Consider the following 23332-nt stretch of genomic DNA (forward strand, 5'->3'; position numbering starts at 1 on the left):
GGTGTCCAATCGGTGTATCATTCCCCGCTGGTATTGTCCTCATGAGGCGTTAATCTCACTGCATGACGATGTGGAAAGCTTGTCTCTCTCGTGACAGATTATAAAGTCAGGCCCCTCCCTTTTACTCCCAATTAAGCAGCCAGGATGGTTGCACAAGCTTTCTTCTTACTGCTGCGTGTACAAAAGTAGGGTGTGTACAAGCGTTCGTTTGTCTCTATACCTGTGTGTGTGCTCAAGGCCTGCAGGTCACAAACCAAGGTGTGTGTGTGTGTGTGTGTGTGTGTGTGTGTGTGTGTGTGCGTGCACGTTCCTGTCGATAAGTCGCTTGCATATTGTCTCGTTAAGCTCAGCAAAAAAATAGTTTTAGACACCTGACCAGGAATATTTTCATGCACCATGTGGGCCCTTGAATGTGTGTGTGTGTGTGTGTGTGGGGGTTGTATCTGTTTCCCTGAAAAGCAGCTCAGAGGCACCCCCCCCTCATCTGGTGGGTGTCAAATCCACGGTCAGTTCTCTCGTCCCTTTTATAGCCCAGAGAGCTGCATCCCGGCCTGTGACTTTATACCATGTGAGCCTTCTGCCCCAGCCCCCTTGTGCTCCCTTAACACGCCCCCCTCTGGGTGCCTCCCTCCCTCCCTCCCGTTCCCCGCCCATGAGTGGGAAACATGCAGCAAGCCGACAGTCAAGGCAGAGGCTAATAGACAAACACTCACACAGAGACGCACAACATGGGCCAGATTTTGAGCTGGATCCGAGGCCCACGGGACGGCCAGGCCCTGCAGGATGTGTCCGTGGAGGAGCAGGTGTGTGCAGATGTTTGTCCTTGTGTGTGTGTGTGTGTGTGTGTGTGTGTGGCTACAGAGTTTCTGCCCGTTCCCTTTGCGTGTGCGTGCTGAGCAACTAATCACAAGTAACGCTGCCCATGTGTGTTTTTGTTTGGTTAAGTGCGCCTGCGGAGCCTCCACGTATTAATACTGCTGTTTGGGTTTGTTGGTTGGTCAGTTGCGTTGGTACAGTTTGTCCTGCGTGTTTTTGACGAGGGACTAATACGGGAAACTCTCTGAGGCAGGAAAACTTTCTTGGCCTCAATCCGAGTCAGACCTCTCTTCAGCTGCACAGCCTTGGATCTCTCTCTCTCTCTCTCTCTCTCACTCTCTCTCTGCTGGAATGTGAGGCTGCTGGTCGGCCTGTGAGATCTCAGTGTGGTTCGCAGTTTTGTGTGCGGGAGATTAGATTTTAAACCACGGCTTCGATGAGGCCTGCATTGTTGATACAATGCCCATCCGCAGGAAAATCTGATCGATTCCTGTTTGTGATGGTCCTCCATTGTATTTTCATAAAGGGGGGGACAAAAAAACCCCATTGCGTTTGGTATTTTTCCTGAGAGAGTTTTGTAGGTCTCGCCCCAAATAACGTTCTCATGTGATACTATCCAGCGGCAGATGGAGCAATGTGAAAGGGTGTGTAGCTGGAATGAGCTCAACTGTTATTTTCTATTTTCTTTGCAGAACTACTGCATGTCACATACTCTGTAACCTCAGTGCTCTTTATCTACATTGCCCCACGTGGTGTAGAGAAAGCTGTAGGTGACAGGTCCACATCGGCTGTCCGGGTCTGTTATCAGGGCTCTGATAGTTTGCTCTGTGTCACTTTTTGTGTTAAAGGTTCACATAGTTCCCTGAGAACACAACTTTGCAGAGAAGGCTTTTGTTTGGGGGGGGGGGGGCAGGCATTCTCAGCCTGGCGCTGCAGTAGTCTGCCTCCCCCACAACTCTGTTTTGTCCGTCTTGGAGACGGGAAACGGGCAATGGGAAAACATATCTATGCTGTACATGCAAAGTCTAAGAAGGACAAGAAGATAATGGAAGCAAGAAGACATAGTCGAGCGGCGTCGTGTTGTACACATCAGTCATCTCGTTTCACACTCGTTTGCATGCTGCGACACCACGGATAGCTATTTCAACAGTGCAGTGGATTTATGAATAATTTCTAAATAACATCATGTGTAAAAGCATTTTTTCAAACCTACTCTAAAATATTTTTAATATCTATGAACTAAGCAGTGTTAGTAGTAAAACATAGCACTTTATAAAGTGCAGTTTCAATGCTTTATGATGTAAGTCTTAAATTAGTAAAAGTAATACCACCATGTGAAAGTATTATTATCAATAATTCAGGCATATTTACTCTCATTAAAATAATATAAAAAGAATATGACTGGTGTCACTCGTACTGGTTTATTCACGTCATGTCTTCTGTCGAACCTAGTTAAGGTGAAACTTATTTAAAGTAGCAGTACTTTGGATATATATATATATATATATATATCCTTCTTTTCGGTGTTTACAGAAGATAAGATGGCATTAAGGATAGCCGTCAAATAAAAGTTTAAATGACAAATCAAGACTTGGACTTCGTTTTACCATGAAATTTATGACAACAGACCACCTGAAGCCCGTGTCACGTGCAAGTTCACAAGGCGACACACTGCTGTTCAACTCTCTGCTCTCCGGAGCTTCCTGCGCTCAGAGCTGAATGCGCGCAGGAACAAAATCAAACAAAACCAATCCAATGTTTGAAATGGACTAAAGGCAGGAGGGCATCCGCTTTATTGATGAGATGCTTCATGACGTGGCATTCGGCAATAAGCCCTCGGGGCTGTGTGTGTGCCAGACGAGTTGTGTACATTATGACACAGGCCGTGTCGTTTACACACATCCTGCACGGCTAAGAATCGTCGCCACATTTTCCACTTGGGTGATGTTTTGAAATGGTGCCGTTTGTCTCGTCGCACCGGGTGCTTTTTGCTCGGCTTGTCAGACTTCTCACCGGGGCTGTCTGTTCCGATCCGGGTTGAGCGCTATTGTCCGTGTCAGTTAAAAGAACGTGAATCTGGGAGAGTTTCTGGCCCTCCGGGGCTCACCTGAGATTGTGCTTCGGTGACGTGTTGTTGTTCAGCACCAAACTGTTTTCTCCGCTGTCTTGTTTGCGTCTGCCAGGCTGCTGCTCTAATATTTGTCCCAACATGTAACCGTTAGGAAGCACTCAGCTGCCAAATGCTTACTGGAAATTGTAATGTGATATAAAGATCGAGCTTCTTGGTGTGGCTTCACAGAAAGACATGAAGGTGGGTAGCTGAAGTCGAGCTTGTGATTATCATGAGCCAAAGTGGCTGACGTGTCTCAACAATATCTTTTTAATGATCTTATTGAACAGACAGCGGAGAAAAAAGAAGAAAAAAAACGTATCTTCTTAATTGGGGCTTGTGTTTTACAGGTGCAGACCTGTAAAACACAAGAATATGTGGTAAGTCAACAAACCAGGGGGAAAGTGCAGTGCTAAATTTAGAGATGATATGTGGACATGCAGCAGTTCAACGGACGGCTATAGCTTACTGTCCGGGTGGGGGAATGTGGGTGCACATTAGGAGCAAAGTTTCACATGGGTCAACAAGTTTTTTTTTTTTTTTTTGGTGGCTGTTTATATTGATGCACTGCTCTGTAGTTGGTTATTTATTATAATGGTTAAAAAGAGAGAAGCTGCTAATGAGCCGTTTTTAATGAATTGTTTGGATTTAGCATCTAAAACTTAATTATTGACATTGATCAAATGATTAACATAGAGAAGTTTATTCTAGGGTATTAATAATATTAACAGGACATAATCTGGGTGGAATGGAATTGTCAATGCTGAAAGGACGTTAATCCTGGGTCCGATGCTCTCGTGTGTTCTGCTAACTCTCATATCTCTGATTTACGATCAGCTAATCTATGCTTGAACGCACCGTTGGTCAATAGGCTGCACCTTTTTATGATGGATTACCACACAATGGTATGGCACAAGCTGATCTACTTGCCCTGGTGGCTGCCCGCACAATGGGACAAGCTCAGCGACCGTTTGAGTTGGCATTAAATACTACTTACCTAACAAAAATAATAAAGGGTTCTTCCGTATGGCACGACAGGCTGTAATAGAGACATTTTTTCCAGAACGTCCAGGCAGAGGTCAGACGACCAGTAGGACGATGGGAAGCTTCGTGCTCACACCAACTGATTGACAGATGTTTTAAAACCAGTGTAACAGTTTGGCATTGTCCGATATCCTGTAGCCAAAAGTGTGTGTGGATGGATATTATTGATACAATTTAGTTGTTGAGAATATTTCCCCAAATGATTCCTATTATTGTGATGATACTTACTGCCACTGGGCGCTGTTTCTCGGAGCTCGTTCTCATGGCCTTGGCGGCGGTGCGGGTTGTTTTCATCATTCCGCCACATTGGATTTAATCCGATGTACCATTACATTTAGTCCAATATACCAACCATTTTTTTTTTCTTGGCAGCAATCAATATGTTGCTATACATATAGGTTGCATGGACCAGGTTGAATAAATCTGTGGTGTGCCATCACTCAATAGACCTTTTAAAGTTTAAAAGAAACACCGTGACAAGGGTTTAAAATTTAAACCCTTAGAGGAGTAGAGTAGTAGTCTGGTTTGACATGTTATTTAGTCACTCCCGTCCTAAATGATTACTGGTTGTTCTTGCATAGTTTGCAGTTTTTCTCTTGGGTCTACAACTTCAGGGGGGGGGGGGGGGGGGGGGGTTAATAAACGGCCAAAGCCAACCTGGGGGGGAGGAGGGTGTTGGGCAAATGCGGTAGGAGTGGGTCAAAGGGTTCATACGACTGTGTGTGTGTGTGTGTGTGTGTGTGTGTGTGTGTGTGTGTGTGTGTGTGTGTGTGTGTGTGTGTGTGTGTGTGTGTGTGTGTGTGTGTGTGTGTGTGTGTGTGTGTTGGTAGGGGAAACACAAGAAGTTCAGATTGAGTACAAATATGTTTATCAGACAAGAACTAAGTCACACTTTTTTACAATATTTCCGAATTTCTTGTTCACCCACTTAGGTTTCCTGCCTGTGAGTTCCAAGAAACTGATTCAGAAGTTCAGATTAGAACCTCCCCTCCCTTCCCCATTTTCCAGCTTCACTGGTCTTCTCCCTCTGGATGGGTGCGTCCGCGGTCTGCTTTATCTGTATCACAACAAAGATAAGTGTTTCCAGGGGGCTACCGAGTAAGGCATATGGATCATAAGCATGCAATATCTCACACAACACCCCCCCCCCCCCCCTCCCCTGTTGCCCCTTCCCCAAGACACAAAAGCAGAGGGCAAAGCTGTTAAAGACTATTTATTTTGATGGGTCCCAAAACAGACAGAACTATTTCTACCAGGGATTCAGCAGAGGAGATTCACCTACTTGACCTTTTTTGAAAGATATTTCAGACAAGAGTTTAGGAACAATGCAGACTTCTTATCAAAAAGCTAATATCCCTTCATGCCTCGCTCCTTTCTAAGCAGAAGTTCTAGATTTCAATTTGGGCTAATATGAGTAATGCATGTCAAGTCAGAATATTTACTAATCACACAGGAAATGACAACAAAAAACGATTGAATCTTGACGTTTGTCTTTGTTTATTTACCTTTTTAAAAAGCACACCTTTTGTAGCCACTGGCGCTTTTACTAATCAAGGCAAAAATGTACTTTACTTTTCATTAGCTCCATCTGGTCATGGAGTATTGTATAAAGACAAAACACATTTGACACACTCCATCCATCTCCATCCATTCTTTTCTTTGAAGTGCTGTGAGTATTGTGCACACAAGGGGGCGCTGTTCCCCAAAGTCCTCCCATGTTTCAACACGTTTTTGTGATGACAAGAGCTTCATCTGAGAAATAGTCTCTGTTTTAACTTTAATATCCAAACCATCAACTAATCGATGCTGTGAGTGTGTGTGTGGGTGCGTGCGTGCGTGTGTGTGTGTGTGTGTGTGTTTAGAGGGGATAGGTTGCATTGTTTTTTTTTTTTTATTCTTTGGCCGCTGTCCAGCAGCTGTGTTTCCTGTCCAGGCCGGAGAGAACTTTTCCTGAGCTTGTATTGTTTGTCACCTGGTTTACGGTGTTGTTTCACATCCAATCGCGTCTTTCTTGAATACGCACTTCTTTCTTTCTCTCTGCTCTGGCTGCCTTTCGGGTTTGGCGTGGACTACGTGTCATGTGATCCCCCCCCCCCCCTCCCCTTTTCTTATTTTCTTTGCAACCGCACAGACACTGTCTCTGTTGTTCCAGTGGCCCTGTGCTCTAGATTCCTAAGCAGTGAGTCTCTCGGACACACCCACACTCTGCCAACACCGCTGCGGTAAATTCACTTCTGCCTCCCTTAACTCCTCCTCGACGATATCTCTTCCTGCAACTACCCCGATGTTGGCCATGACGTCTTTTTATCCAACCGCAACATCCCTCCTCTCAAAACCCCGCCCGGACCCAGCCCAAAGTAGTTTTTTTTCCCTGGTGGTGGTGGGGGAGGGGGGGGGGGGGGGGGTGCCCAATCATACAGAGGCTGCGCTGCGGCCTTGTGGCCGAGGAGGTGGAGCGCCAAGCAGCACGGGCTTGTTGGGCCGCTTCCATGAAGGCGGAGCGCCAGGTTTTTCACCAGCGGGGCGGGTGTGCGTCTTTATGTGTGTGTGTTAACATGTGTTTGTGTGCATGCATGTCTGCCCGACATACGTTGTTTTCGCTGCGGGAAACCAAGGCGAACCAGCCTCGAGAGAGCTTCCGTGTAGTACTCACAGCAGCATAGTCAGACTTATGGTATGTATCTGCACAGAACTTTTCCTTCCACGCATGGCTCTTTTTGAAGGTTTTCCTGTCTGATAGCTGTCGGATCATTTTGACGGATACGGTTGTGATGGACACGGCCTCGCTGTTCTTTAGTTGGCATTTAACAGTAGTTTGCTCCCTTTTGTGTGTCGAAGTTAAGGAAAGTCGGGTGAGTTTGTGTTTCTGCTACTTTTATGGACACATTACTTTAGAGAGCAGTTGTCGTCTTGGTAACCAAATAAACAAACAGTGCAGTCTCCAGACTGTAAACCAGGGTTTGTTGCTTGTTGTTTGTATTGAACCAGAATGAGTCAGAGTGCACATGACAGACAAATATAGAACAGCGAAACGGAAGATGAATGCGTGTGCTTCTACTCTGGATTCTTGGTTACAAAATTGTGTTGCAAGTAACATATATTCATCCAGCAGAGTACAGACCAACAATTATCTGAAAAAAGTACACAGCTGTAAGTGCACAGTTTGGGAATGCATTTAATTAACGGTACTTTGTCACCTCAGGTAGCGTGTAGGTTTGACTAATGGCATCCCCTCTGAGTTTAGCCAGCAATGATGTCCAACCTCATGCAGGTCTGCACTGAAACTTCTTCTTTACATTTACAAGTCTACGCCGCATCCTTTTAGCACCGACTGCACATTTCCACCTCTGAACCGAGGCGATTGCTTTAGACAAAGTTACCACCATCACTCCATGTACTAAGGAGCTACTTCCAGCTGTATTCACTTGGGTGGGGCCCAGCATTAGTCATCCGTTTTCAATACAGGCACACAAGCCACAGCTTTAAAGGCTGTTGCCTGGATACAGGGCATTGTTTCTTCAGCTCTGACAGAACAAAAACATGGAGAGTTACGTGCGTCACGCAGCGAGCAGATCCAGGCTGGACTCGGGTTGATACCCGTCCGTCTAAAAGAACACAAAAGACTCCCGGAGCGAACCTCGAGCCCAACGAGCGTGTTTCACGCGGAATGAATGCCAGTTTGACATGAGGGGTGGTTTCAAATGTCACTCGGATGCCATCACCCACGCTCTAAAATCTTCAGTCTATTTTGATCACACTGGCGACATCCCTTTCAGGAATGACCATGACGTTCATGTCAGTGTCATGTCACACTAACAGTTTGCCGTTGCTTCACTTGGCAGTGTCACAGTCTGAACAAATGACCCCCTCATAGGAGGTCTGCATGAGCTCACCTGGTGACTTTGGCTTTAAATGAGAATATACCCGGAGCTCTCTGTGCATTTTGGCTTGAATGTATTCCGTGTTTGAGTCTATAACTTTTGATAATTGTTATTAACAGCAGTTTACTTGTTCCTTATGAAACAGATACAGGGCAACTATCGGCCTCTTCCCTTACATCGACAAAATGACCCCCAGGTACAGCTGTGTGAAACGTTTACCCTTTGCACATTTGTATTTAGTCTGTGTACAGGGCTGGACAGAATAAAATGAACACCTCATCATACTGCGTAACATGGTGAAAACCCAATCTGCACGGTGGAATTCAATTAATATGCTTCAGGTGTTCCTGTTACTTTGTCCACTCCGTGTGTGGCCTCATCTTTGCTGTTTGGAAAAAGTCCTGCATAAATCCTGTATGCAAGAGCCCAAATCCTATATTACCCGGCATGGATACTTTCGCTCCCCCGATGTGGGACCAACGCTGCAGGTAGCATGACGTGTTTACAGTACAGCTACAGTCGAGGCTTCACTGGCAGGACGGGTTTTCACAACTTGTTACTGTACAAACTCAAATGTGTCACTTATTATTCTGTCTGTAATGTAAATGCATGTTTGTAATAATGCAAAGGGCTTGTAATTTAAAAAATCTGATAAGAGTTAAATGAACAGTTTCTTTTAGGAAAGCACCTTTGATCCAGCTGTGTTGTATTGTGTACCTAAATTCAGGTATTGCCTTGCCAACCGATACCTGCTCTTTGGAGTTGACGTTATTTCTGTTGTTGATTTTGACTGCGCAGCAACGAATATATGCCCATTTCCCCCAAATATAGATAGAAAACTCTAGTCACTTTAGTGTTTCAGATTTTCTGGAAAATCCAAACTGCAGCAATACAATAATGCGTAAGGCATGTGCAACAAGCGGCTTGATCTGTATGTGTTGTGCCTGAGGTCTGCATGAGGAATGCTGCTGTTTGGAGTCACTGCGGACAAGCTTGCTAAGCATTTGGGTGGTTCTCAGGGGAGATTACGAAAGATTAACTTCAGACCTACACCTGAAACTCATCGACGAGTGAAGGTAGAAAATACTTAAATAAAACCTCCACAGTGTAACGTTTGGGCTTGCAGTTACCCATGTGACCAACCCACACCCATTCATTTCATTTTTTTAGAAAACGCCTGCAAGACGGTGTGACCTTTTTTTAAATTTTATTCCAGGAATGAGCCCTAACCCTAACCCTCTACAGTCATTTATACACTGCATTGTTCCTCTTACTGAATAAACTAAGCTGCCTGTATGTTTGCCCGATGCAGAAGTATCGGGGTAGTTTATTGTCTTTGATTAACGTGCATCTGTCAAACACAGGGAAGGCACGGCTGGTGAGTTTGGATGTCCGGACGAGACTCAAGTGAAGTCTCTTTTGTTCAGAGTTGATTACAGTTTGAGGCACAGTTCTCCTCCCATACTGCAACGCAATGTGCAGCGTGTGTTCTGACCTCTAGTAAGTGGGCGTGAATAATTGAATGAGGATGGATGGTCGAAGAGCACTCTTACATGGACATTGAGAGTTTTTGGTCTTGCCTATATAGGCTGCTTTCATATGACTAATGGCGAAATTAGTCATCAAATCTGCTTCTTAAAATTCCTTTCATTTCAAACGTGTAGCGAGTTCCATAATTCCGTTCGGTTATGGTCTTGGGGAGCTTTGGGTTTGCCTTAAGTGCTTATTTTAGTAAGAGATAGTTGAGAGCACAGTAATGATGCCGTTCGTCTGGTGAATGAACAATACTGGTTTATTTCTGCTGAGACATCCTGTTTTAGACAAGAAGGCAGTGACCACAATCCCTTTTAATCAAAGGAAATTGTTTTTTCCGTTTGTCTTTAAATGATGTCATTTTAAATGTTGCCGCTGGACACCCTCACTATTATCCATTAGTTCTGCTCTTTATGCCGTCATGACATCTTTTGGGGAAGTGTCCCTGGAGGTAGGGTTGAAGGACAGCACTCAGTGTTTCGGACCGGGTGACTTTCATACTACATGTAGGTACTTTTGTACTGCAGTGACGGGAGTAACATGACCTGAAGAGGAGGGGTGCCTTGGCTGCTTGTGACCTCACTTCCCTTCTATGTGGAACTTCCCGTTTGTTCTCTCAGTAAACGACGTTGTGTTGAATCTTATCTCTTTACACAAACCTCGAGCTGGGTTGCAATCCTATTTTTTTCAGAACTACCATTGGCTTGTGAGGCAATCGCTGCGCCATCATTTCAAAATCTCAGATTTCAAACTGTTTAGGGTGAAATGCTACACAATGCACTCCGTCTCTCTGCTTGAGGTTTATCTTTTGCTTCTGATTATCTACTCATTCACACTTTGGCTCATGCATAGAACCCGTCTATTTCCACCATCATGGCAGCTCAGTGCAGTCAAACGAGATGCAGAGCTGGTTTGACAGTTTCACTGGCTCACAGGCTTACTGGTGCGTTCACAGCCTCGTGCTCATAATAATTGTCATAGGATGCTACTGCACCCATTTAAGAATTCTGTAAATAATTCATTAAAAATGAGCAACCATTCGCAATTAAGTATCTGGTACAATAAGTTAAGTTCCAGGGTGTTTTACACTGCAGTAACTTGCATTAACACGCCAACAAACCAGCTAACTAATCACTCTGTTAGCTTGACGGAAACAATGGTTTAACTACACAATGAATTGGGCTGAATGGGAAACTAACTTCAGTAATTCTAAACTGTTGTCAATGGGGTGGAGGCCTGTAACAACTGGTCTGGGCCCTCCCTGGAGCATACCCGACTCCACCTGGAGACCGAGCACACCTCCAAAATACTCAACTACATGCAGGACAGCTTTCATAAAGGAGTTCGCTAAGTAAACTCTGTGCTGATGTAGATCAAAGTGCATCTCCTTCGGTTATCCTTCCGAGCAGCAAACCCTGTACTATGATTAGGATTGACTTCATTATTCCCACTGCTTGTTCAATGACTAAGAGAAGTGCATAAATGCGTATTTCAGTATAGAGGTTGTGGTCCCAGGATGAGTTGGATTTGTACACTTCAATTCAGAATTAAACAATTCAGAAATGACCCCAAATTTAAACTACAGCCTTTAAGACTTCAGCTCCTGAGAAGGAGGGGGGGGGGGGTCATTGGGGCGATGCTGGAACAACAGCAAAGGTAATGGCTAACATGTTACAGGTAAAAGTAAAGTTTTTATATTGGCTTAGCTATTTGACTTAGCTAATTAGCATAATTCCGGGAGCAGGGCGGGGTCCTCGCTCGTGAAACACTGCTTACGGCAGCAGTTGGATAATCTTGATAAGCATGACAACTTTTTTTAACGGAGCAGAAAAGAGCGTCGGCTTCAGAGACTCAAACGTTACCAAGGGGCAATGCATCCTCCCTCACATCTCTGCATCACTGACACCGTTCCTAGTGGCCACGTGAGGAGGTTTAGCGGCGCAGACGTATCCGCCGTCGACGCGTTTCTGCCCCGACGCCGTCCCGGTTTGGGCGTGTTTGACGACTGATTTGAGTCATCCGTGCGATCATTTCACAATGCCACGTCAGCCGAAGAGCAACTTGTGAACCCTACATTTCTCTCCGCTGTGTGCCGTTGCTGAGGCGACGCAGCTGGCGCACCCTTCAGCCTGGAATGCGGCGCTCGAAACCTCCCGCGACTGCAGCGCGAAGGCTGCATTCGTGATGGATCTTTCCTGCTCTCAGAAAAACAGGCATCGAAATGACAAGCATGCAAGTGTGGCTCCGGGGGGAAACCGAGATATGGATCTGTGTGCTTCTTGAAGTTCTTTTTGTGGTTTCAGGTGCATAACTTCCCTCTCTGTCTCTGTTTGTCTCTCTTCCCTCCAGTCGCAGCCTAGCCGGGCCACACCCACACCGGCGGCTCAGGCCTCCGCCGTGAAACCTGCCCAGTTCGAGGTACCAAACGTTCTTCCACTTTTGATGCCCTCTAATCTCTTCTCGCCTTGCCGCTCTGAAGAAACACATTTCTCCGACTTCCTGTGTTCAATCAGTGGGTTGTTGCCTGACCCCTGACCCGCTCATTGTTAGGACTATGTGTAGGAGTGCTCCTTCCTTTCCTGTCCCAGCGTCGTGTTTTTACTGGTTTTGAGTGGAATCCGGTAATGGCTTCAGCTGTGTCCATTTCCCTTCCGTTCATGCACAAGACGGGGCTACACTTTTTCTCTGGGACGTGGTTCCACTCTTTAATGCAGGTTCCACTCACAATGCATGAGGAGAAAAAAAATCCTCGTGTTTAGTTTTATGTGTTGCTTGAGTTATTGTGTTTTTGAATATAACTTTATGCGTTCTTTTTAAGAGACAACAACAGCAATCAAGACCAAACTAACTATTTATTTAAAGTGAAACACTGAAGGTCTCGAAATGACTAGTTAGTGTCTTAAAACAATTTGGTTAACGTCACTGTGGATGTAAAACAGAGGTCCATGGCTTATCTGCCTCTGAGTATCCTCCTGACACATTCTCAATGCCAGGCAATTATTTTGACAGGACAACTCTGCCTTCACCACCGGGGCCTTTGTCATCCTCTATTTTGGTGTCCGGCTTGTTGAGAAATGCTTTGGTGCAAGAAGGGGCTGCACCAGTTTAAAAAAAAAAGTGAGATATTAACATGTTTTAAACTAAGCAGGTTATTTATAGACTGCGCTTGAATGGCTCTGTCCTTAACCTTTAGCTTTAAGACTATTGTTAGCAGCTGACCCTATAGCTCGTTACCCAGCGGCGGTGGTCAAATGTAAAGTGTGGAATGCCAAGCAGATGTCAAGTTACACAACACAAGACACATTACCACTTCTGATGTCGACAGGAATTTAAAGTCCGTCTATAGGAGCGTTTGCTGCTTGCTGAAAGGCAAAAGTTCAAGCTCCAAAAACAAATTACATTTCTTTCCTGTCCTACCTGCAGAACCTCCCCTGTTGTTTGCAACACCGGCTTAGAGTTTTGCATTTGGCTTTTGGCTGTTCTGTGTGATGTAACATGAACCACTGCTCCCTGGCGACGCAGTTGACCTCTTCTTCTTCTTCTTCTTCTTCTTCTTCTTCTTCTTCACTTGCTTCTTCTTCCTTTTGTTCCCCTTCGTATGCGGTGTTTCTCTGGCTGAGCCACCCAAACATCTTGACCTTTCACGAATGTCATCACACTCGGGATGTGAATGAGTGAATGCAGATCCTTTCTCAAGACTTTTAACACGTGCTCCTTGTTCGTAGACTAACCCCACGCTGAAGGGTGCTACTGTTATGGACATGTCGTCAGCTGGGGCTACCGTTGTTGACATGACATCAGCTGGGGCGAGGGGCGGTCCCAAAGAGATGTCAAAGGTAACGGTGCCCTTGTGACACGAGCGCCGCTCTTTGCCTCTATGTTTCATTCACATTACTGCTGATCAATTTCCTGAACTTGTTATTATGGATCATCTCCCAACCAGCGCCACGCAGGCACTTGAGAATTCGACGGGCCCTGTTTTTTATTGTGAATGTGTGGCTGTCAGGTTGTAATGTGGTGTGACTTGAGCTCTGGTTGGTGGAGCCATGTGTTCAACATAAATAAAGTGTGTCTGTCAGCTGCCTGAGAGCAGCCTCTCCAAATTCATGTGATCTTTTTCACATTTTGCTCATTATATTGCTTATTGTTGAATTGTTCTTTTCCTTTTCTTAAGAATTCACTTTTAGTTGTCTTTTTTAAGATTTATTTACATACAATTTTGATTCCAGCAGTTTTGTGAGAAATACAGTTATCTTTTTTTAACGCGTTGGTGTACAGTTGCAGATCTGACCAGAGATCATTCTACGTTGTTCTCCTGCACTGTTGGGATATTGTGCACATTGTCGACATGCTTGCTGGATTTAGAAGAGCTGAGGGTCTCTCATCCATTTCCTTCTGAGTGATTATTTGGCCGCATGTTTGCAGACTCCTGCGGTCTCCCAGGTCAAAGCCTCAGGCCCAGCTCCTTCTGCTGCTGCTGGGGTGGCTGCTGTGAGCAGCCCCAAAGAGGCCCCCAAAGTGGCCCCCAAAGAGACCCCCAAAGTGGCCCCCAAAGAGGCCCCCAAAGAGGCCCCCAAAGGCACGGCCAAGGTAGACTCAACTGACTCTTTATGATGACTCCCTCAAGGTGTACTTTTCAAGAACTTCTTTCTGCAACTGCTTCTTTGTGTCAAAGAGTCTTTTTCTTACTTTCCTCACTTAAGGAAACTCGGATTCTTGCTTTGGACGTTGCTCGCTTCGGGAGTTTATTTTCTATTCTGGCGACGACTCTGGCGGGAAATGCGAAGGGCTGCTGTTCTTTACTCTTTAATTCAAATGGTCCACACCTATTCACTTGCAGCACCGCGTCTGCAGAGACGGGGTCTACAGCTTGTTGGTTTGTCTTCTCGCTGGAGTTTCGTTCCAAACCTGATGTCTGTCATCAAGTTGGTGGGGAATTTGTTCTTACTGGAGTTCCTTTGGAAATATTACGGATGTGTGACTGTACAACCGATCTGTCATTTTACTAGACTTTGTGTACTCTCCCTAAAATCAGAATCAAATTGTATTTTAGACCGCCGCTCCCACCACTACAGTCAAAGCTGATGTGCATAAAGTTGACCCTGCTAAAACTGCAAAGCCCGTTGCCGCGGCTGCGGGTGGATATGTGTCTGTGGAGGGGAAGAGAGGAGCTAACCCGACACAAACCAAGGTAGACAATCATAAAACCATTAAGGGTGGAGGGTATCGGCTACTTTGATCGGCTGTATTTCCTGTCTGTCTAACGTTAATGGATATGTTGCATTGGTTTTCGTGCTCTTACTGACATCGACCAATGCTGTGCAAGAAAAGAAAAGAATGTTGGGCAAGGGGAAAGTTGATCAATTTGCAATTGAGCATTGCAGCTCCTTGAGTAATAACAGAATCACACATGATGCTGAAGTTTGTGGGCTGTTTGACGCCGCCGCGGTTCTGTGTATTGATTCTGGATCTGTGTCGCAGGTTCAGGTGGAGGTTCCTCCTGCTGCAGCTAAAGGAGTCAAAGAGGTAAGTGCTACTGAAGCAGCGTGACTTGTCTTTGAAAAGCATGTCGCTTGCTCCAGTGTGCTGAGTTGTGTTGCATGGGCAGGTGGATCCATTCGATGCCCTCGCCGACATACTGCCCTCAGCTGAGGATGTCGCACCCAAACAACCCGTGTACACGGGGCCAGAGGTCAAGGAGGTAGAGCACAATGAGCACGCACGTGTGGCTGTACTTAACTGAGCCGATTATATATGCTTGCACTGATCTGCAGCATGAGCTGGCTGTGAGTAACTGTATGTTGCATGTATCATAGCTTAACATCGCCTCCAAGAAGGAGCCAAAGTGTGGAGAAAGTGACAGCACGCTGCCCCCGGGCTACAGATTTGAAAATGTGGTCAGTTCACCCCTTTCTCTTCACTTCTTCACTAACTGGCCTCGCCAAACGCCACCGCTGCAGTATGCATCGATGGGCAGACCTCACTGTCTTATCTATCACACTGGGACTAATTATTCCGTAGGAAGCAGTTCCTATGAAATGTAAATAAGTCAAGGGGAACTTTTGAATTGTTATTTTTCAGCACCTAGCTAGCTTTTAATATAAAAACTGTTGGGCACCCAAAGCTGGTATGAATAGTGGGTTTTATTCTCATTATTTGATCAATTTTAGATTGTATAATTGTATTATTTTATTTAGTCAAAGTTGTTCATAGCATCCCAGTTAATCTGGTATGGATTTGTTTTTTGGGGGGGTAATTAGTAGGACCTCGGCCATTATGGCGGTATTTGTTGACTCCTTGAACTACTTTCAGGATTTGATCTTTTGATCTATTTTTTAGCATCCAGTTCCTGCAGATGAAAAGCCCAAAGACCTTCCCGTAAGTGAGCCATTGTGAACCCATGGTTTGCATCACAGCCTTCACAACGTCACAACTTTCTGACTAAACGTTTTCGCACGAAAGGAGCGCGGCCTCCCACGTTTCCACCGAATGGCTTCCTGATTTCCTCTAGAGTGGGGAATGTTGCACTACACTGCTGGGTGTTGTCTCAGCAAAGAGCACTGCACCCACCTTCTCTATTCAAGCTCGTTGGCTCTTGTCCGACCAACTGCAAATACGCGGAACCACACAAGCACACACCGGCGCTCTCACACACACACACGCATACATCTGATATCCATAGATGTGTAGCTTACAACATAGGTTACTATCTACTCCACCTTAACAGACACACATTTGCGTCATAGTTTACTCCCACTGTGCTATGTTATGCAAGAGGCTGCTTTATCTCTGTCTCTCATTGGTTTTTACTAAGAAACTGGATATTTATTAGTTTTTTGGTATCTTTTCGCTCCATGGAATGAGAAGGGTGTGTCGTTTCCTTCACTGTTGTTACATGCAGTCTGGTTTGCATTATGTTGCTCATTTGGTTGCCTTTGACTTGGCAAGGCGTGCCCTCTAGTGGAGAATCATTTGGCTGTTATGAAATGTGTGCTTTGTTTCTCATCTCAGAAACCAATGAGCACGGGCGAGGCTCTGGATTCGCTTTCCTGCGGATTTGGGCCTTCAACTGTTCCGGCCGCACCCAAAACGCAAAAGGTCAGAATATTCAAGCATTTGGCACTTTTAATGTCCCGTATTGTCTTTTGACAATAGTACATATTAAGCATTTGCTATTTTTGGCTTGTCTGTTGCAGACAGAATGCACCCTGAATATACACAAATGTTCTTGAAATGAAATTGAAAGCACAGGTTTGTGTCTTTTTGACTTTCTAACAAATCACCATCTGTCCTTTTTTTTTCTTTATGAAATATGTAGAAAACAGAAAATGTTGACATTGTCAGTGCCCAATCAGCTGCCCCTGCCAACTTTGCTCCACCTCCCGTAAAGGTAAAGTAAAATAAAGTCAGAGATTTCAATGTTTAGGAGCGTTGAATTTCTGTTTCTAATCTTGTGTCTCTGGTGCAGAAATCTCAAACCCCTGCGGAAGTTCCCCCGGGTTCTGTGCGTCCTCCAGCTGATAAAAAAGCCAAGATGGAGCAAGTCTCTGGGGATTTCTCCTTGAAGTCTGGACTGGATACCAAAGCTGACACCAAGCCCAAGACTGATGAGGTAGGAGATGAAGTGGACAAGATACTTTGCACTCATCACCTAATCCTATCAAACCTTTTTGAACTTCCTGTCCTGTTGTCCCCTCAGGGTGACTCCATGTCCCTGGATGCTCTCGGTGCTCTTGTTGACACGTTGCCAGAAGACAAACCGAAACCCGAACTCCCCAAACTCCGACCTGAAGACGTCGTCTCGGTAGGAGCAGAAGCGGACGCGCTGTCTTGTCCTCGCAGCCTTTGATTCAGCCTCTCTATTCAGTAACCAGGAAATAGCTTATTCCCGCCTCATTTCCTTTTTTATAGGAGGGCAAACACAAGAAGGAAAAGGGTGTGCTCTTAGGAGAGAGGGAGGACACACTTCCTCCAGGATACAGGTTCAATAAGGATGAACTAAAAAAACTGCCTGCTCCAAAACCTGAGGTGAGACCAGGACGAATCAAATATGAGCTGCTTTTTCATATCACGGCTCATATGTTATTGTCATGTTATTTAAATGTATATTTAAGAGAAGTTTATATGTAGACCAAAAGCAATAAAGTCCCATCTTCAGCATATGCTTTTTTACATGCATTATTTTGAAAGCTCTTCATCACTTCTCTTTCATTCTCCCCTCCTCCTGCAGCCCACCATCGGTACTGGTGAAGCTCTGGACTTTTTGTCTGGAGATTTCATGACGTCTTCTTCAGCTCCTGCTGTCCAGGCCTCTGTGAACATCCCCCCCGCTCCTCCTGCACAGGTACACTGTGGATCTCTTACTGATACCTGTGGCTAAAATCTGCAGGGTGATAAACGGATGAATCATTCCAGCAGATGAAATCATGAGTTGTACACAGACACCGTCGGGGTGACGGCATTTTGCATTTCTTGCTGCGTAGTGAGATAAGAAAATGAAGTCTGCATGTTAAATGAATCCGATTAGCTCGGCATCAACAATCAAACTGGGGAAGCAGCGTTCGTGGTCACCGGCTAACATGCTTTATCATGTTTAACGCACAAATAGACTGAAGTGTAAAAACAACACATTTTGGACACAGCCAGGCTATCTGATTCCTCTTGTTGCTAGTGTGAATGCTAAGCTAAGCCTTTTCCAGCTTCATATTTATCCCGCAGAATGAGTGTGTTATTGATCCCCTCATCCAGCTCCTGCCACACAAATGTGGACCTAAAATGTTTGAATTATTATTATTCATTTTGGGTTACTTCACCTTTTTCCATTTCTGAAAGTAGTTATTTCTGTTTTCTAGACCAAAGTAGAGAATCTGTCCGCTATGGATCAACTTCTTGGAGATGTTGTGGCTCCTACTAAAGCTTCTGGCGTTCACGCTCCTGCTCCTCCTCCGACCAAGAAGACACCAGAGGTAAGACTACTGGTGTGTCTAAAGCAATTTCCACTTCCACCGCGTGTCTCCGTACTGGGGTGATTGACGAAATGTTCGGTTCGGTCTACGTAGCCCACTGTCTGCCCTTTTGCTCCTGCAGAAAACGGTTTGTCCACTGGAGCAGCACACCCCACTGGATGTGATGGGTGGACAAAAACAACAACAAAAACAACAACAACAAGCAAAACCCAAGACCAATATGGTAATTCTTATTCTTGTATAAAACTGCGTCAAATGAAAAGCGACGTGGTTATTTCACCACATCTTGCCCGGCATAACACCACTGCAATCACATCATACATTGTCCTGTCCTGTTGTCCCCTCAGGGTGACTCCATGTCCCTGGATGCTCTCGGTGCTCTTGTTGACACGTTGCCAGAAGACAAACCGAAACCCGAACTCCCCAAACTCCGACCTGAAGACGTCGTCTCGGTAGGAGCAGAAGCGGACGCACTGTCTTGTCCTCGCAGCCTTTGATTCAGCCTCTATTCTAGATAGCTTATTCCCGCCTCATTTCCTTTTTTTATAGGAGGGCAAACACAAGAAAGAAAAGGGTGTGCTCTTAGGAGAGAGGGAGGACACACTTCCTCCAGGATACAGGTTCAATAAGGATGAACTAAAAAAACTGCCTGCTCCAAAACCTGAGGTGAGACCAGGACGAATCAAATATGAGCTGCTTTAAAAACATCAGTCTTTTTCTCTAAACTAAAATTAATATTTTGTATGAATTTACTTGATCATTTCTCTTCACCCCCCCCCCCCCTCCCTGCAGCCCACCATCGATACTGGTGAAGCCCTGGACTTCTTGTCCGGAGATTTCACGACATCTTCATCGGCTCCTGCTGTCAAGTGTTCTGTCCCCACCTCCTCAGCTCCTCCTGCCCAGGTACACTGTGGATCCAGCCCGGTTTACTGCATCCAGACAAAATGCAATCTGACGCACACATACTTTTTCCCATTCCCAAGGTTACTATAGATTTTTAAATGATCTAATACTCTTTGTGACTCCCGCAGCCCTCTGCGGACTTCAGTCTGAACGCCTTGGCGCCAGAATTTTTTGGATTCCCTAAAACCCTCCAGTTAAGTCAGTATCTTTCTTCCCTGCGTTTGTGCACTCAGCTGCACGCTGGAGCAGGCAGTGCTCCGGACGCCCTGGACGCCCTGGACGCCCTGTCCAACACCTTGAAGGATATTGCACCCGCCCCTCAGCCCACACCACCTCCCGCCAAAGCCCTTGTCAAGGTAGCCCGCCCACTTCGAGGGAATGGACTGCTACCACAGAGGAAGTTTTCAATCTGTGCTCAGGGGGAAAAGGTCACCTCAACTGTCCTGATTTGGTGTTGTTTTTTGCAGGAGAATAAAGTTGTTGAAGAGCGGCTTATTAAAATGGGGGAGAACGATGACTCGCTGCCACCAGAGTATCGACCCACTGAGGAAGACCGTAAGGTAACACATCTCTTCTCACTCTTTCTGTCACCGGGTCAATCGATTGAAATTCATTGTTAAACTGTTATCACTATTACTGACTGAAGTGGTTCTAGATGAAAATGGCTACAGAAACGGACGGTGATGGTTTGCCAAGAAGTTTCCTACAAACATGTTTCCCAGACGATCCTAATAAACATTGTGCTCCCCTGACTTTTCCTCCAAGTAGAACCTTTAAACAGCTGCTAACCTGCCATGTTATTTTACAATTGGAAGATTTGGTAAGCAGCTGCTAGAATACAAATGCTGCAATATCTTTTTTATATATCTGTTTTAATGTTTATGCAGAATGGTAAAAAAAAATCTAATTAATTAAATATGTAATAAATGGAAGTAGATGTTCCTACACGTGAATGAGACTTTTTAATCCAGGGCAAAGTGTGTGAGGTTGTCTGTGTGAAGTCAAAAGACATGTTTACTCATTTCTCTGTTCGTCAATTTTGATTTTAAAGAGAACTGCAGAAGCCAAGGCAAAAGCAGCTGCAGCACCCAAGAAGGTAAAAATACACGCAAACAACCAGAATGTGACCGGAGTCAAGCACTGTTAAATGATTTACACCACACTGTCCATGTTCAACATGCACATCGTTTGTTCTCTGTCTTTCCATAGGAGACTATGGATGATATAACAGCCTTGGACCTCCTCTCCAGTGACTTCTCTGATGCTCCCAAGCCCGCTGCATCCTCTGCAGCATCTAAACCCGCTGCAACACCTGCATCCTCTGCAGCGTCTAAACCCGCTGCAACACCTGCACCCGCTGCATCCTCTGCAGCATCTAAACCCACTGCAACACCTGCATCCTCTGCAGCGTCTAAACCCGCTGCAACACCTGCACCCGCTGCATCCTCTGCTGTCACAACAAAGCTGGAATCTCCTGTGCTGGACTCTGAGCCCCTCAAGGTAGCCAGGAACATATTTCAACGTGTCATAGTGAGAATCCTGTGGGTGAAACTAATATTGGTCACATTTAATTTAGGTGAGACGCGGTTATGTGCTTGCTGACTTGCTGGAATGGTTTTTCTGGCTCACATATTTTAGTCCCACCTGTGCTTCTCTACGGAAGACAAGTGGGAAGATTATTCTAGTCATAGGGTTCATAGTATGATCTCAAATGTTTTCTCACAAGTGTTCATGACGTTGGAAACCTGGAGAAAACGAGCTTTGCAGGGAGCTTTAGAGCAGCCATCTACCGAGTCGTGTATTTAATTGTTATATTTAGATTGTTACATGTATTTATGCTGAAATGTTTCAGATTCTTACTTGAACAATTGTATTTGTTCAGTACATGACGGCATTATGAGCTGAAAGTGTTTTTAATGTTTGTTTATTAGTCATGTATGTATTATTCCTTCGTAGCCGATGTCTGGTCCTGTTCTTGACTCCCTGGCTGGCACCTTGCTCCCAGACTCCCCCGAGTTCAAATCTAAGCCAGACAAACCAAAGGTAAATCAGAGATCTTTGATATATATATTCCGGTCGTAAGATGACTCCATTAGATGACAATACTTATGCACCCATTTTTTGCATATCATCCCCTCTCTCCCCTGAAAATGGTCTTTTAAAAATGGTGTGGGAATGTGCTCATGACTATTGACAGTTTGTAACTAATATGATACACTTTTAGTTTTTATTGCCAACGGCGCCCTCTACAGGTGGTTCACTAGAACGCATGTATCTTCCTCATGGAGCAGTGAGGAGTTGTTGAGCCTAATTCAAGGTGCCAACTTTGTTACAGGGCAAGAGCAAGTCAAAGTCAAAGTCTAAAGTAAGAAAATTGCCTGCTGCATGAAGACCATAATTCAGTTGGAAATGCACGACAATGGACAATCACAACGGATAATCTTTGCATTTATCACCTAATCAAAGTAAAACCAAATATATCTCTATTGGAGGAGCCTGCACAAAGCTGCATGTTATGCACCCACCGCTTTGGCCTTTGTTGATTCTCCCGAATAATTACAATAGTATTTCATGCAAAGGGGTCCCGCTTCTTCCTTTCTAGACATTTCTCTTTACTTTATTCATGTGTTTCAGAAATCCCATCTGGGGGAGCCATCTGCCACTGAGGCGCTACCAGCTCAGCCGAGCTCAGATGTTGTGCCAAAGTCGACAAAGAAGGGAGGCAGGAGCTAGACCCTCTGCTAAGGTTTGTTCCCATATTCCCCCCCCCCCCCCCCCCCGATTTTAAAAGGATGCTCAACACAGATAAACGGCTTTTTACTGACTTCTGAATGTGTCACACGTTGCAGGTTGTCAGCACAGTTTGCCCTCCCGGCCACAGGGATTCTTCACTGAGGGAGCGGATTTCTGGATAATGATTTTTTTTAATTGTCACAAATGTATAGCTAATAAAAGATAGACCTAGACAAGCCTGTAACACTTGCTGGACACACAGACGCCTGCATCTGCATGCGGTGCCTTTTTTCGCTTGGTTTCACGTCATGTATTTTAGGTTCAAAAGGTTTGGGTTTTCAGTCTATGGAGGGAATAAAACTATTTTTAAAATGAGGTGGAGAATGAAAGAATGCGTGAAAGGGGGGGGGGAGACTGCGAGAGGGTAAGTCGCTTTTTGTTGGCTCGTGTTTTTAGGGTGCCGAGCGAAGGGGAGGGGCTTCTCTTCAGAGTGCTGCGTGTACGTCTCAGATGACAGTTTTTCCAGTGACACCATATCACAACACGCTGCCTTTCTAAGGGTGGTGGTGGTGGTGGTGGCGTGACGTTGGTTGGAGCCGTGGTGACCGTCAGCTTTCATGTGAGCAGGAAAAGTGGGTGTAGAGTATCGGGATGTTTGTGCAATCTAGATGTTCACAGAGAAGCCAAGTTTTCTATCATGATGTGGTCAAATGCCATTACGACACTAGTGTACAGCTTACTTTGCTTGTATTTTGGAAAAAATGGAGTTTACATAATTGAATATTTGGAGGATTTCCATAAGGTGTACTGCTTGATTTTGTGTTTTCAGATCGTTGGGCAAACAATATATAATATCTGTTAAAAAGAAGGGTCTTTTGTGTGTATTTGGCCTGTAGAAGAAAACAAATGCTGGTGGAGTGAGGTGGTCATAAGCTTTGTTCACTGCCCTTGTTTGTGTACTGTATAAAAAAGGAAATACTTTGGCTCTATACAAGACAACACTGTATAACTTACAAAGGGCTTTCAACTGTAAAGTCAAAAATCAATATACTGTTCCCATGTAACTTGTTTTTTTTTTTTCATCAAAGGTGTTGGTGGGTGTGAGTCATAAAATCTGAGAGGTATTTTCGATGCAGGGATTCTAATGAAATAAACAAGATTAAGAGAGAGCGGTGTGGTTGCCAGAGCAAGAGTCTGGTTTCTACCATTTGTGCCTAAGATGCTGAACAAAGGTTTACGCAAACCACCTTAATTATTGGGGAAAACGCTGCAAAATTAATAAAGACTGTTATTCAAAAAGATTAAGAGTGTGTGAATTATGTGGCTGTATTGAATCGAACAGG

General features: G+C 45.0%; 1 protein-coding gene across 6 annotated transcripts; it reads left to right on the forward strand.

Annotated features, from left to right (window-relative positions):
* The first annotated feature begins 652 nt into the window (after window positions 1-652).
* On the forward strand, window positions 653-23294 carry cast (calpastatin). 6 transcript variants are annotated; one of them, XM_062563742.1, is made up of 29 exons: window positions 6503-6644; window positions 7997-8047; window positions 11734-11802; window positions 13110-13220; window positions 13810-13974; window positions 14438-14575; window positions 14866-14910; window positions 14993-15085; window positions 15201-15281; window positions 15724-15762; window positions 16396-16482; window positions 16703-16774; window positions 16853-16996; window positions 17084-17188; window positions 17296-17412; window positions 17615-17728; window positions 18237-18350; window positions 18472-18573; window positions 18698-18802; window positions 18900-19016; window positions 19143-19256; window positions 19385-19612; window positions 19724-19816; window positions 20308-20352; window positions 20466-20756; window positions 21213-21299; window positions 21592-21621; window positions 21891-22002; window positions 22106-23294. In XM_062563742.1, the coding sequence occupies exons 1-28, from the start codon at window positions 6540-6542 to the stop codon at window positions 21987-21989; spliced, it is 2961 nt and encodes a 986-aa protein (XP_062419726.1). In that variant the 5' UTR covers window positions 6503-6539; the 3' UTR covers window positions 21990-22002; window positions 22106-23294. The 6 variants fall into 6 exon arrangements, with proteins under 6 accessions (XP_062419731.1, XP_062419726.1, XP_062419727.1 ...); XM_062563743.1 differs by lacking the exons at window positions 14993-15085; window positions 15201-15281; XM_062563744.1 differs by lacking the exons at window positions 14438-14575; window positions 14993-15085; window positions 15201-15281 and having other exon boundaries at window positions 6504-6644.
* Window positions 23295-23332: the final 38 nt, after the last annotated feature.

This window comes from Pungitius pungitius, chromosome 8 (genome assembly GCF_949316345.1).
Source record: "Pungitius pungitius chromosome 8, fPunPun2.1, whole genome shotgun sequence".
Lineage (NCBI taxonomy): Eukaryota > Metazoa > Chordata > Actinopteri > Perciformes > Gasterosteidae > Pungitius > Pungitius pungitius.